We start from the raw sequence: 14,240 nt of genomic DNA on the forward strand, positions 1-14,240 counted from the left end.
GAGGTTCCTATCTTCTAAACAGATTGACTTGGTAATCTTAGAATGGAGTCCATACCAACAACACCTGTTGAGGGAATGCCATCGCAAAAAGGTATCATAAAAATTTAGTTTATCAAATTTGATGATGGTGACGATTGCAACTTTTTTTCTTAGATAAGTGGCATACAATAAATCTAAACTCTGAGGTAGACAATGATGCTTCCGCCGATTTCGAGACAGCTGTTAAGGCCTGTGGTTTTGGACGTTTCAATATTCTACTGTTATGTGTAAGTATTCCAGCCATTATGGCATGTGTTTTTGAAACAGCTGTGATGTCATATATCCTGCCCAGCGCTGAATGTGATTTGAGTTTAGATTTGGTGGACAAGGGAATTCTTAATGCTATAGCGTATGCCGGTAAGGGTTAATTTTTATTAATTTGTAGAAATTACACTTCGAATTGCATCTTTTACAGGCATGATTGTATCCGCTATTGGTTGGGGTTATCTGGCCGATAGGAAAGGACGTAGAAATTTACTTATCTTTGGCTATTTAATGGATGGCCTTTGTGTTCTGTGCGCTGCCATAAGTCAGAGTATTGTGCAACTAATGGTGGCGAAATTTTTTGGTGGATTCGTGTAAGTATTTGGCGATTGGGAGAAAATGAAAAATTAGCACAAATTCTTACTGAAACTGAGTGCGTCAAAGCTAACAAAATGCTGACTTTGGTAATTGAGAGCAGGCAAATTTCTGCTGGTGGTATTTTTCACAACAGCAAATTTGCAGCATCTAACTGATGTTTTTTAAAAACCAGTTGTTTTTTTTTTCAAATAAATAGCAAAAGAGATTGAAAGCTGTTCTCACTCTCCTGTAAATGATTGCAAATAGCAAATTTGCACACGAACATTTCATTAAGGAAAAGGAGCAAACTTCTCACATATCAATGAGTGTTGTCCGATTCAAGTATAAGCTTAATGATAAGTGGACTACTTGTTATAGACGAGTCCGAACGGCGTGCCACGGTACGACACCTTTTTGGGGAGATATTTTTACATGGCATAGTACCTCGCAAATGTCGCCAGCACAAGGAGGGGATAACCACCGCTGAAAAAAGTTATGTTCTCGCCAAAATTTGAGCCCAGGCGTACAGTGTCATAGGCGGACATGCTAACCTTTGCTACACGGTGGCCTCCCCTGCAAATGGTTACTGTCAAATTTTTGTTGGAAATGTACGCGAACAGATGTCATGGAATATGGTCAAAATAAATCAATGAAATCAAATTTTCCATTTTCCCATAGTGGTTGGTGTGTGTTGTGATCTCTGACTTTCCATTTGCAATGAAAATCTCCGATCATTGAGCTCGTCTCGAAAGAGAAACAAACAAAAATTGTGAAATTTTGTGATTTTCGCCAGACCGGAATTCGAACCTGGGCACACAGAGTAACAGTTATTATTTAATCATTAACAGTTGTTGCTTGGAAGGTGTTTGTGGTAGTGAGTGCCATACCAAGTAGTGTAATTGTTGCAGACAAAAAATCTGTCATTACACGAAAACACATACATTGGGAAAAGTACAGCTAATAGACAGGGTTGTCGAGCGTGGTAAATGTGGTATTTGCTTGGAAGGTGTTTGTGATAGTGAGTGTCATTCCAAGTAGTGTAATTGTTGTAGACAAAAAATCTGTCATAACACGAAAACACATGCATTGGGAAAAGTACAGCTAATAGACAGGGTTTTCGAGCGTCGTAATGTGGTATTTGCTTGGAAGGTGTTTGTGGTAGTGAGTGCCACGCCAAGTAGTGCAATTGTTGCAGACAAAAAATCTGTCATTATACAAAACACATCTAATGTGGTATTTGTTTCATAGTCTTTTTTGCAATAAATACGATACAAATGCAACATACTAACGTACGACCCTTGAAGCAGTCACACCTAATTTGGTTGAAAAGTCTTTTAACTAACGAAGAGACGCGTCCCATAGTGGTTGGTGTGTTGCGATTGAACTCGCCTCGAAAGAGAAACAAACAAAACAAGTAAAAGCGTGCTAAGTTCGGCCGGGCCGAATCTTACATACCCTCCACCATAGATCGTATTTGTCGAGTTCTTTTCCCGATATCTCTTTTTAGGCAAACAAAGGATAAAAAAATTATTGCTATAATATTGAAGCTATATCAATTTTTTGGATTCGGACCACAATTGAATTGAATGTTGGAGACCATAGTAGAAGTCATTGTGTAAAAATTTAGGCAATTCGAGTAAAAATTGCGACCATTAGGGGCTCAAGAAGTATAATAGAGAGATCGGTTTATATGAGAGCTGTATCAGGCTATAGACCGATTCGGACCATATTTGGCAAGTATGTTGAAGGTCCTGGGAGAAGCCGTTGTACAAAATATCAGCCAAATCGGATAATGATTACGCCCTCTGGTAGCTCAAGAAGTCAAGATCCCAGATCGGTTTAAATCGCAGCTATATCAGGTTATGGATCGATTTGAACTATATTTGGCACAGTGGCTAGAAGTCATCACAAAACTCGTCATGAGAAATTTCAGCTAAATCGGATAAGAATTGTGCCCTTTAGTGGCTCATGAATTCAAGATAAAAGTTCGGTTTATATGGCAGCTATATCAGGTTATGAACCGATTTAAACTATACTTAGCGCACTTGTTAGAAGTCATAGTTTAACACGTCGTGCAAAATTTCAGCCCTATCGGATAGGAATTGCGCCCTCTAGAGGCTCAAGAAATCAAGACCCATGATAGGTTTAAATGACAACTATATCAAGTTATCTACCGATTTCAACCATACTCAGCACATTTGTTGTAAGTCATAATAAATCATCTCATGCAAAATTTCAGCCAAATGGATAAAAATTTTGCCCTCTAGTGGCTCAAGAAGTCAAGATCCAAGATTTGTTTATATGGCAGCTATATGAAAACATGGACCGACATAGCCCATTTACAATCCCAATCGACCTACACAAATAAGAAGTATTTGTGCAAAATTTCAAGTGGCTAGCTTTACTCCTTCGGAAGTTAGCTTGCGGACGGAAATGGCAAGATCGACTCAAAATGTCATGACGATCAAGAATATAAATACTTTATGGGGTCTTAGACGAATATTTCGAGGAACTACAAACAGAATGACGAAATTAGTAAACCCCCAAGGGTATAAAAATTAAATTTGATTTATACAAATTTTATTTTCATAAAAAAATTTTGACAAAATTTTCTTCAAAAATTGATATGTGTGTTGTCGAGTAATGGTATAATTGACTTTCTAAATCTTCTGCATGCTCTTCTTTAGCATAAGTGGTCCTTTTGCAATTTTGATGTCATATTTAGCAGAATTCCATGACTCTAACCATCGTTCCCATATTATGATGATTGTTGGCATAATGTTTGCAACTGCAAATATCAGTCTACCCGTATTGGCACTTTTAATTTTACCAAACGATTGGAATTTTGAGATATTCAATATGAATTGTAAGTATGTGAAAATATAAAAGAAAAAGCATTACAATAATTATGTTATCATTAACAGTTGTTGCTTGGAAGGTGTTTGTGGCAGTGAGTGCCATACCAAGTATACTGTCAACAATTCTTTTCGGTATGTTTCCAGAGAGTCCACGTTTCCTAATGTCTCAGGGAAGGAATGATGAGGCAATGGAGACATTTAAGAAAATGTATGCCCTTAATACAGGAAAATTAAAAGAGACATATCCGGTAGGAAGAAAATTTTACGAAAGAAATTCTAAATACAAAGAACTTCTCTTTTCAGATTAAAAGTCTAAATGAGGAAACACAACAAAAAACCCCAAAAAATAGGATAGCAACAATAGCAACTACTATCACTGAAATGAATAATCCAAATCCTAACCTTCAGCATGAAAATGATACATCGGAGGCGATTAAACAACCGAATACTTTCAGAGTTCTATGTTCCAAACCCTACTTGGGTTTATGCATTATGGTTTGCATCATGCAATTCTTTGTCCTGTTGGGGTACTTTTATCAAGTTCTATACCATTTTCTATATTTGTTTCAAATATTACGGCATTTTTGTTTTATTTTTTAGTTTGAATACACTACGTTTGTGGTTACCTCAACTGTTTGCGTCCCTCAATGAATATAAACATATCTCATCAGAATCTACTAGCATGTGTACCGTTTTGGAGTACAGTGTCAATAAAACGGAACTTGTTAAAGATCCCACGAGCGTTTGTAATGTGGTAAGTTTTTATGTAGATTTGTCCAAGGGAACCCAAAATTAGCATAAGTTCCAATTGCTAGTGACTTAACTATTAATAACTCTGAACATTTTAAATTCAAGAAACTGTTTTTGAGATCGCAATTTTTAAGCTGAACTAAGCTTCATCGTCAGTCCGCTAAGCCCCAATCATTGCCCAGCTCACTAATTAGTGGTGGAAGCATGTAATCTTTTTGGGGCTTAGCGGACTGATGATGAAGATTTGGTCAGTTTTGAAATCGCGATCTCCGTAGCCTGTCCAAAGCATTTATAACACTCTACATTTTGACTTACATTTTTATTTTAAATAGAAGCGAAAACGGCGACATAAATAAAAGCAAAAATTTGCTCCTAAAATTAAAAATTAAAAAAGTCCCTAAATGGGGCTGCTTTTTCATTATGAAAAATGACCCTAAAATAAATGCAAGTTGCACCTAAATATTGAAATAGGTTCAAATTGCTTTTTGGGTGTACTTTCATAATGCAATTTCACCCCAAAGACCAACATGCAAATAGACCCCAAAGTATGCATAAATATATATTGTTGTTGTTTACAATATATATTTGGGGTGTAAATATAGAAAACAATATGTGATGCAAAATCCATAAAACAATTAGGGGTGTAATGTCATAAATAATTTTAACTAAAATTGGAAGAAGAGTTTGGAAAAGAAAGAAGTAGTAGAAGAAGTATTAAAGGAAAAACGCTATTTTTGTTTCGCGTTTCGCCGGTGAAATATTATATGATGAAATCATATCTTACGTAAAATGGAAACTGAACAAAATGTTGATTTTGAAGTTGTAAAATTTCAATTTGCTGAGAAGCGTAGAAAGGCCTCATTTAAAATATTGGTACCGGAAAACGTTTTTGAATACGTGGTGAATTCAACTTTTTGGCCAGCTAGAACCGTTGTTCACGAATTTATTTATAAAGTCAATCCAAGATCTGATTTTGTAGTTTTACCTTCATTCTCAATTGAAGCTCCAAAAAACTAATTACTCCACCTAAAGATTTTTTTCTGTACTTTACCAGAATGTTAGAGGGCTTAACACCAAATTATCTTCCTTATACACTAATAGTTTTGGTTTTAGTTATGATATTACAAATTTTTGAATGTGGCCATAATAGTAAGTCAAAAAAAAAGCTTGAGGAGCAATTTCTTTAGAATTTACTTCTGAAATAATTCAGTTACTTAATATTGATAATATTGAATTTGTAGTAGTGAAAGAACGTGTGAAGAATTCCTAATTTGATACATGCTTCTACATCCTACTAAATTCTTCTTCTACTACTTATGATAGTCATTTATCTGCTATGATATCTGTTTTTAAGTAGTTTCTCTGATTTCTTACTTACGGATTGACAGCAATGTTCTCATACCAGTTTTTGCTAATGTAGTTAGTAGTGATAAAATTGAACTTTTGCTTAATTATGGTATGTTTCAAGTGAATCGTATATTCAATACTCAGAACAAACTACTGGATTTCATTTTCTTTAATCAGCCTCATGATGTTTGCAGAAATTCTTGTAATCCCCTGATTTTACCAGAAGATAAGTTTCACCCAACTATATATACAAAAATATTTATTCCATCTCTTTTTAAACCTAAGAGGCAAGTTGTCAAGACCGATAGAGCTTAGTTTTTCCCTAAGACCGATTATGTAAAATTGAAAAGTATTTAATTCAAATTCCAAATTTATTAAGGAATATAAAATGTCTGGTTCTTCTATAGATTTTTCCATGTATCAATTTCTAGGTCGGAATATAATATGGAAAATAATATTGCCTACCTTAATTATTTATGTTTCATGAAGCAACGAGTAAAATCAAATCCTAAAAAATTTCATAAATTTGTTAATTCGAAGCGAAGATGTTGCACTCTTCCTTAACACCCTTAAACATGGTACACTAATCGCCGAAGGAAATAAAGAAATTTGTAACATGTTTGCAAATTTTTTTGCCTCGACATATTCTGATAAAATGTATGATATCAACTCTGAATATCCGTACGAGATTCTCCAATCCTCTTTAATAAGTATTCCTCGAATAACTATTGCTACCGTTTATATGAACTTGAAATCTCTAAAATACTCTTTTAAACCAGCCCCTGATGGGGTACCCAATAGTATACTTAAATTTGCGCTGATCACCTTAAATTTCCTTTAATCAAAATTTTCAATAGATCTATAAAATGAGGCCTTGTATATGAAGAAATCCCATATTATTCCCCTATTTTAATCTGGAAGTAGGTTCGATGTGTCAAATTATAGAGGCATTGCAAAGTTGCAAAGGACTATACCAAAACTTCTTGAAAAGATTATGACTAATAACATCTCCCATCAAGTTTCTTCAATTTATTCAGATGCGCAACACGGGTTTCGTAAAGCTCGATTAACTGTTACAAATGTTTTACAGTTAGTAACTTTTGTCAATGATGGATTTAGGCAGAGGAAACAGACTGATGCTATATATATATCGACTTTAGTAAGGCGTTCGATAAAGTCAATCATGGGCTACTTTTGTTTAAGCTCGGTAAAATCGGATTTTCTACTGTATTATTAAAATGGTTTAATTCTAACTTATCTGGACGTGTTCAGAATGTACACTTCGGCGATTCTTTTTCTAAGTCAATTATTGTGAAATCCGGTGTTCTACTGCCCTCATCTGGTTCCAATTCCGATCACGTCAATATGGGACTCAAATGAAAGGTATTTAATAGTAGAAAACGTATTCGATATCCAATTATGGGACCAAGTATTTGGAACCAAGGCATTTGAGACCGGAATACGAATCTGATATTCAAATGCAGGACCAAGGGTTTGTGGGCCGCCCCTCCACCAAAACACTCTCCAAAGATGATAAATTTACCGACCATAGCAATATGGGGCTCAAATTTAAGGTATTTGGGAGTAGAGCAAAAATCAGACATTAACACTCGGGAAAAAGTGTCTATGGGGTCACCCCTCCCTCATACCACCCAAAATAGTACGTATTTGCTGACCATTGCCATATGGGGCTCAAAAGGTATTTTAGGATAGAACACGAACCCAATATATATTTTCAGGGCCAAGTTACTCAGTGGCCTGGCCGCCCCATTCCTGATACATCTCCCTCATCTGGCGCGATGCTACTGATTGCAGGGTTGCTCTGTATGCCGCATTCTTCAGTAGCATTTCGACATTCTTGGTTGTACCATGGATTTCTTGGTTGTTGTTGTTGTTGTAGGAGTGTGTTGTATTCTGAGCCGCCAGCCCTTGTCGATGAAGGACCCTGTCGGGTCAATCCGGTACGTACAACCGGCTGCCATGGGCCATGACCAAAAATAAGTCTGTTATAGAAGAATTTGGACTGTGGCTAGCTCATCTCATCAGTAAACCTGTAGACAAGTTGTTTCAGTAAACGATAAGCATTTTTTTAGTATTATGTTGGCACACATGTCTGTTATATATTATGGTTATCTCAGCCATTTTGGATTGTCTTGTTTTGGACAGTTAAAAAGGTTCGTCATGTTTTGGAGTGCTCTTCGATTTTTTACTATTCGAAAAAATGGATCAAAGAAACTGTTTTAAGTTTTGTGTACTTTTTGTGTAAAAAGCGTGTTTCAGAAGAGTTTCGCGTTGGCGTGTTTCGATGATTGGGAAAAACGGAACAAATTGGAAAAGAAATTTCTGAGGGGGATTACTTTGGAGGTGACAAGATTGCTATCGATGAATAAATAAATATTTTTTAAACAAATTTAAAATAACGGATATTTGTTATCAGACCTCGTAGTTCACCAATTGGTATTGTTGTGACTCATCTCCCGATCTATCGCACTTCCTGTAAAGCCTTGCCTTGTACTTTTCCAATACGTCCCCCAGTGCGCGTACTGTACGTTCTCTATAAAGCGGCCAGGTCATAGCCCTTTTTTCGTTTGCACAGTTATTTGAAGTCATAATAAAACACCTCATGCAAAATTTCAGCCAAATCGGATAAGAATTGTGCCCGCTAGTGGCTCAAGAAGTCAAGATCCAAGATCGGTTTATATGACAGCTATATCAAAACATGGACCGATATAGCCCATTTACAATCCCAACCAACCTACACTAATAAGAAGTATTTGTGCAAAATTTCAAGCGGCTAGCTTTACTCCTTCGAAAGTTAGCGTGCTTTCGACAGACAGAAGGACGGACATGGCTAGATCGACGTAAAATGTCTTGACGATCAAGAATATATATACTTTATGGGGTCTTAGATGAATATTTCGTGGAGTTACTAACAGAATGACGAAATTAGTATACCCCCATCCTATGGTGGAGGGTATAAACAAAGGAAACCCAATGGCGAAATAACAAAGATCTACAAAACAGTGAGCGACATCCCAGGCTTATCGGAAAGATTCCTACAGTCGGACCTATACCAATACAATAAGGAGAATGTTGCAATAGCGCATAAGACACTCAACACAAACAATCAACTATTTGGCCGAATCAGGGTCTAGAAGTATGAAAGATGATAAATCCAAAAATTTTGACAAAATTTCGAAGTTAAGAGTGCTGCAAACCGTTTGTAGTTTGCAAATTTTACAAATTTTGTCCATGAGCATTCCACTAAGGAACAGGGGCAAACTTCTCACCTATCAATGAGTGCAGTCCGATTAAAGTTTAAGCTCAATGATAAGGGGCCTCCTTTTTATAGCCGAGTCAGAACGGCATGCCGCAGTGCGTCACCCCTTTGGAGAGAACTTTTACATGGCATATTACCTCACAAATGTTGCCAGCATTGGAAGGGGAAAGCCACCGGTGAACATTTTTTCTGATGGTCTCGCCAGGATTCGAACCCAGGCATGCTAACCTCTGCGCTACGGTAGCCTTGTAGTTTAGTTACCATTTAATTTTGGACTTGTACGAGCAATCTTCAGCTCACTTAGATGCTATCTATGCATAAGGAGCTTACTAAGCAATAATGTTTTTAATTATTTGTGTTTTTTGCGTCGAGCTGAATGACCAAGCGATGTAACACACAAAAGAGATTGTTTTTTTTAAATTGGAAGAAAAGAAGTTGCCAGTTTTTCTTCAAAACTCACTAAAAAGAAATTTCTTTCTGTGTTACAAACGCTTGGTCATTCAGCTCGACTTAGAATACTCAAATAATTGAGTCACATGCCCGGCCTAGAGGCAAAGCCAAACAGATAATGATGTTTTCATTTATTTTCAAAATCGATTTTCAGATAATAACTCCTGCATCATACACAAATAATATTGTGGTGGCATGTGCAATGTTCATTGCATATTTAGTAGCTGGAACTTTGATAAATGCATTGGGCACCAAACGCATACAAGGTAAGCAATAAAAATCTGGAAATCTCTACAAATATTCTATAATATTTGCATTTTTCCAATTCCAGTGATAGGTTTAGCAGCAGCTGGAACATGTGGTTGTGCCCTATATTGGTCATATTCTTCCTTATCGACACTGATTATATCATCTCTTTATGTTGCCTTCGGTAGTATGGCCAATACATCTGTTATTGGTTCTTCAGTCAATTTGTTTCCAACATCATTGAGGTAAATATATGATTTTTTTGACCAAGTTCAAGTACAGTGTCTTTCTTGTTTTTGGTAGAACAATGATTGTTTCCCTGACATTGATGGTCGGTCGCACTGGTTCAATATTTGGCAATATTCTGTTTCCAATTTTCATGTCATTTGGTTGTATACCACCTTTTATTATGTTTGGAGTAGTTATGTTTCGTAAGTTTTTATATTGGATTTCGTATTAATTGTTTTATTCAAGTCGATTTTTTTTTTGTTTTCAAATATAGTTGGAGTCGTGCTGGCGGCATCTTTGCCAAATTCACATAAAGTCGATCTTAAGTAGTCACTAAAATTTTGTACAAAAAATATAAATAAAATTGCCTAAAAATTTTGTTACATATGTAAATTAATGTTTGCAAGGCCTTCATTGTTCACAATCACTATGGAACGAAGTTGTCAAGTTCTTTGTGCGGGTTTCTTTATAGGCTGAAACTAAAAAGGGATAAGAAATGTCCATTGATTTTTTTACTTGTTGAAATGAGAATTGTTTGTAGGTGCTTAAGAAGCAAATCGTGAGATCAATTAATATGGGACTATATTAACTTTTGGGTCGATTCGATGCCAGCCAAATGGTTTAAGAATTCGGAACCCTTAAAGCCGAAGAAGTATATTCGGGAGAGCGGTTTATATAGACGCTATATCAGGTTATGGTCCGATTGGGACAAATCGGAAAGAATTGCCCCCTCAGGGCTCAAGAAGTAAAAATGGTCCTCGGATTTAGGTCTGCAACCTTAGTTTCTGGCCACTTCACTCGGAGACCCATGGGAGCCGTTTGTATGCACCGGATTGACCCGACGGAATCATCGTCGGTAAGGCTGCCGTCTCAGAATCCTTTTATCGTCATAGGAGAGGCATATCCCGGAGGGCCTTCTCCGCAAGCTTCTTGTCCGTGCCGAGATTGAAAAGAACCCCGGACCTGGTTCTGTTCGGTTTGCATTTCCGATCTTGTTATGGCCTTACGTCACTACGGCAGTATAGTCCCACTGAATATGTTGAAAGGTGCTGCGCGAACATAGACAGCCGTGGGTCACAAGCGTCGCCTTCTGCTTCCTCGTCGGCGGACTATGTGACCCGCCTCGACCTCTCCCGTGCGACAATATACGCAACAGCAACATCTCAGCCCCAATATCGCCAGGCCAGTGCAGGAAAGTTAATAATTTTTGCAATTGAATTGCAACGGTCTTCACGGCAAGATCGACGAAATTGTGAATTTCATGAGTTGGAAGAACATATTGGTTGCAGCGATCCAGGAGACAAGGCTGACCAATTCCTGCAGCTAGCACAGTTGTCACGGATACATTGTGTTACGTAAGGATCGTTCAAGGAATGAAGGTGGGGGATTGGCCTTCGTGATACCCCACCAGAGTTATTCAACATGTACGTACCGCCGGTTGGTAGCTGTGTCCCGATTAAAGGCCAAGCTTACAACCCCAACATAAGTGGGTTACTATCTGGCCATAATCGTCTGATTCTAGGGGACTTTAATGTGCATCACTTTTCATGAAATTCTCCCCTAAGTAATAACCAGCGGGACATAGCTTTGGCAGATCAGATTAAAGGCACCACGTTGAATGAGGATGCCCTCACTAGGAATACAAGGAGGTGCAGCAGCTCGCTAGACATTTCCATTGCCTCCCCAGATCTCCTAAATGACGTATCCTGGCAAGCCGTCATCTCATTGGGGCCAGACCACCTCCCCATATTCTCACCGTCGACCGATAACCCGATTTCATAACGTCTGAGTGCCGGATGTTTATCAATCCGAAGAAGGCCGATTGAGCCGTATTCAGAGAGTACACCAATCGCCGCTTTAGTGAACTGACACCCCCTCAAATGTGCTAGTTGCCGAGAGGAAATTCCGAGACATCATTAACGCTGTAGCCGCTCACTTTATACTAACCGGTCGAATACCCCAATCGGTGCCCAATTTCCCGGCGCAAGCAGTGGTACTCGCAGACGAGCGTGATGGGATTCGTTGTACGAACATAAGCGAAATTTGTGGCTGGAACATTTGGAGCAATATAACTTATTTACCTGTTTAGGCAAGCTGTGGTCTACTGTTAAGTCACTCTCAAACTCCAGTAGACGGGATGACAGGAACTCAGGACCTGTTGGCGACGTAATTGTGACTGATCTGAAGAGATTCGCCAGGTTGTTCAAACGTCAATTTATTGTGCATCCCGATAGAGACAGTGCTAGGAGGGAAGCCATTCGTCATATCCATGGTCTACGAGCCCATGAACAGCCATAACAATTTATCTTGGGCGAAGTTACGAATGTCATCCGTGGTTCCAAATGATCCAAGGCGTTGGTCCCCGACGCAATCCCTACACAGATGCTGAAAAATCTTGATATACCTGGATTTGAGTACCGTACTACTGTCCTCAACCTGTTTTTGAACACTCTTATAGTTCCCGATGTCTGGAAGATGCGCAGTGATCCCGCTACTGAAGCCTGGAAATGACCGAGTTTGGGAAGTCGTACAGACCGGTCTCGCTTCTCTCACCAAGACGCTGGAGGCACCAATCCCAAGGCAGTCGGTTGTACGTACCGGATTGACCCAATAAAGTCCTTCATCGGCAAGGGCTACCGCCTTAGTGTACAACTGACTGCTACAATAACAACAACGACGCTTAAGGCACTAGACCTTCCGAGCCTCGTAGGATAATTTCCATTCGCCGAGCATGGATTTCAAAGACTACATAGCACATCAACTGCTTTGCATGCCATCACCGCACACAGTTGCCGTGGCTTCAATTAGCCCAGGCCTTGTTATTGGATGGTCCTTGCGGCATTCGACCTATCGAAGGCATTCGACACGGTCAGGCATACCAAACTATTCGAGGACATCGCCAACACGTCCCTCCAGCCAGGCCTGAAACGCTGGGTCACGAATTATCTGTGTGGTCGCCAGTCATTTGTGGAATTTTGGGATAAGAAGTCGAAGCACCGTAGAGTGAAACAGGAAGTTCTCCAAGGCGGGGTGATATCTGCGGCACTGTTTAACATCTACCTATCTAGCGGGTTGTAGGTACTTGATTGACCCCATGGATTCCTTCATCGGCAAGAGCTGCCGCCTCAGTGTACAACACACTGCTACAACAACAACAACAAAGTAGAAAAACAGGCGGATCAGGAAGAAACTCTCGCCGACGAAAGCATTATCCATTTAAACCATTCAGGCTTCTACAGAAATCCAGATTGAAGAAAAGATTAAGTTCCTGTAGCAAACGCAGACATGAAAAACCAGGCCTAAGCCCAACTACAATATATCAAGCTACAACTTGAGAAGTGGGCGTTCAGTCCCTTTCTGAATCTTCTCGAGGTTCCTTCTTCAGTTATATGTTTCCGGTAAAGAATGGCGGTTTCCAGGGGCTTAAGAATTCAAATCGGGCGATTGGTTTATATGGGAGCTATATCAGGTTATAAACCGATCCAGTTGTTGGAAGTTAAAGCAGAAAACCACATGCAAAATTTCAGACAAATCGGACAAAAATGCTGCTTCCAGAGGCTCAAGATGTCAAATCGAGAGATCGGTTTATATGGGTATTATATCATGTTCTTGATCGATATGGACCGTACTTCACACAATTGTTGAAAGTCATAGCGGAACACCACATGCACAATTTCAGCCAAATCGGACAAAAAGTCCGGCTTCTATGGGCTGAAGAAGTCAAATCGGGAGATCGGTTTATATGGGAGCTATATCAGGTTATAGTCAAATTTTTTGAAAGACATTACAAAACACTACGTGCAAAATTTCAGCCAAATCGGGCCATTATTGCGGCTTTCAGGGTCTCAAAAAGTCAAATCGGCAGATCGGTTATAAGGGAGCTATATCTAAATCTGAACCGATATGACCCATTTGCATTCTCCAATGACCTACATCAATATTAAGTATCTATGCAAAATTTCAAGCGGCTAGCTTAACGCGTTCGACCGCTATCTTAATTTCGACAGGCGGACGGACATGGCTAGGTCGACTCAGAACGCCGAGACGATCAAGAATATATAAACTTTATGGGGTCTTAGACGAATATTTCGAGGTGTTACAAACAAAATGACTAGATTACTATACCCCCATCCTCTGGTGGTGGGTATAAAAAGACTACATCAGTATACCCTAATTGTATGGTGATGAGTATAAAAACTTTAACTTGACATTAAAAAAAAAATAAATCATTTAGATAAAAGTTTAACTACTATGCCATCGTATACACAATTTCTGCCAAATTCAAAAAAATATTGAGAACGCAAGGGGTTGCATAGTTAGTTCCCCCAATCTGCTTATATTGGCGTTTCATTTCCTTAAGGACCTATGTATCTGCAACATGTATGTAAGATTGTTAAAGAAATTTGATTGCATTAGTATTCATTGACTAGACTCGAGCTCTGGCAAAAAGGTCGGTTATACCCTCGGACTCGCCTGTAAAA

At 38.7% G+C, this 14,240-nt stretch overlaps 1 protein-coding gene across 1 annotated transcript; it reads left to right on the top strand.

The window, feature by feature from the left end:
• The first annotated feature begins 4 nt into the window (after positions 1–4).
• Positions 5–10,089, top strand: LOC106086459 (synaptic vesicle glycoprotein 2C). The gene is made up of 11 exons (XM_059367268.1): positions 5–91; positions 154–396; positions 455–617; positions 3,288–3,466; positions 3,525–3,706; positions 3,762–3,985; positions 4,059–4,212; positions 9,440–9,551; positions 9,617–9,776; positions 9,835–9,962; positions 10,034–10,089. Exons 1-11 carry the CDS (start codon positions 43–45, stop codon positions 10,087–10,089), a joined length of 1,650 nt encoding a protein of 549 aa, XP_059223251.1. The 5' UTR covers positions 5–42.
• Positions 10,090–14,240: the final 4,151 nt, after the last annotated feature.

The sequence above is a fragment of the Stomoxys calcitrans genome, chromosome 4 (genome assembly GCF_963082655.1).
Source record: "Stomoxys calcitrans chromosome 4, idStoCalc2.1, whole genome shotgun sequence".
NCBI lineage: Eukaryota > Metazoa > Arthropoda > Insecta > Diptera > Muscidae > Stomoxys > Stomoxys calcitrans.

What these genes read in the sequence shown, in the direction of transcription:
- LOC106086459 (XM_059367268.1), top strand. Translation starts at nt 43, where the DNA reads ATGGAGTCCATACCAACAACACCTGTTGAGGGAATGCCATCGCAAAAA. An exon ending in GGGCACCAAACGCATACAAG is followed by an intron (nt 9,552 to 9,616) that starts GTAAGCAATAAA and finishes TTCCAATTCCAG; the next exon opens with TGATAGGTTTAGCAGCAGCT. An exon ending in TTGTTTCCAACATCATTGAG is followed by an intron (nt 9,777 to 9,834) that starts GTAAATATATGA and finishes TGTTTTTGGTAG; the next exon opens with AACAATGATTGTTTCCCTGA.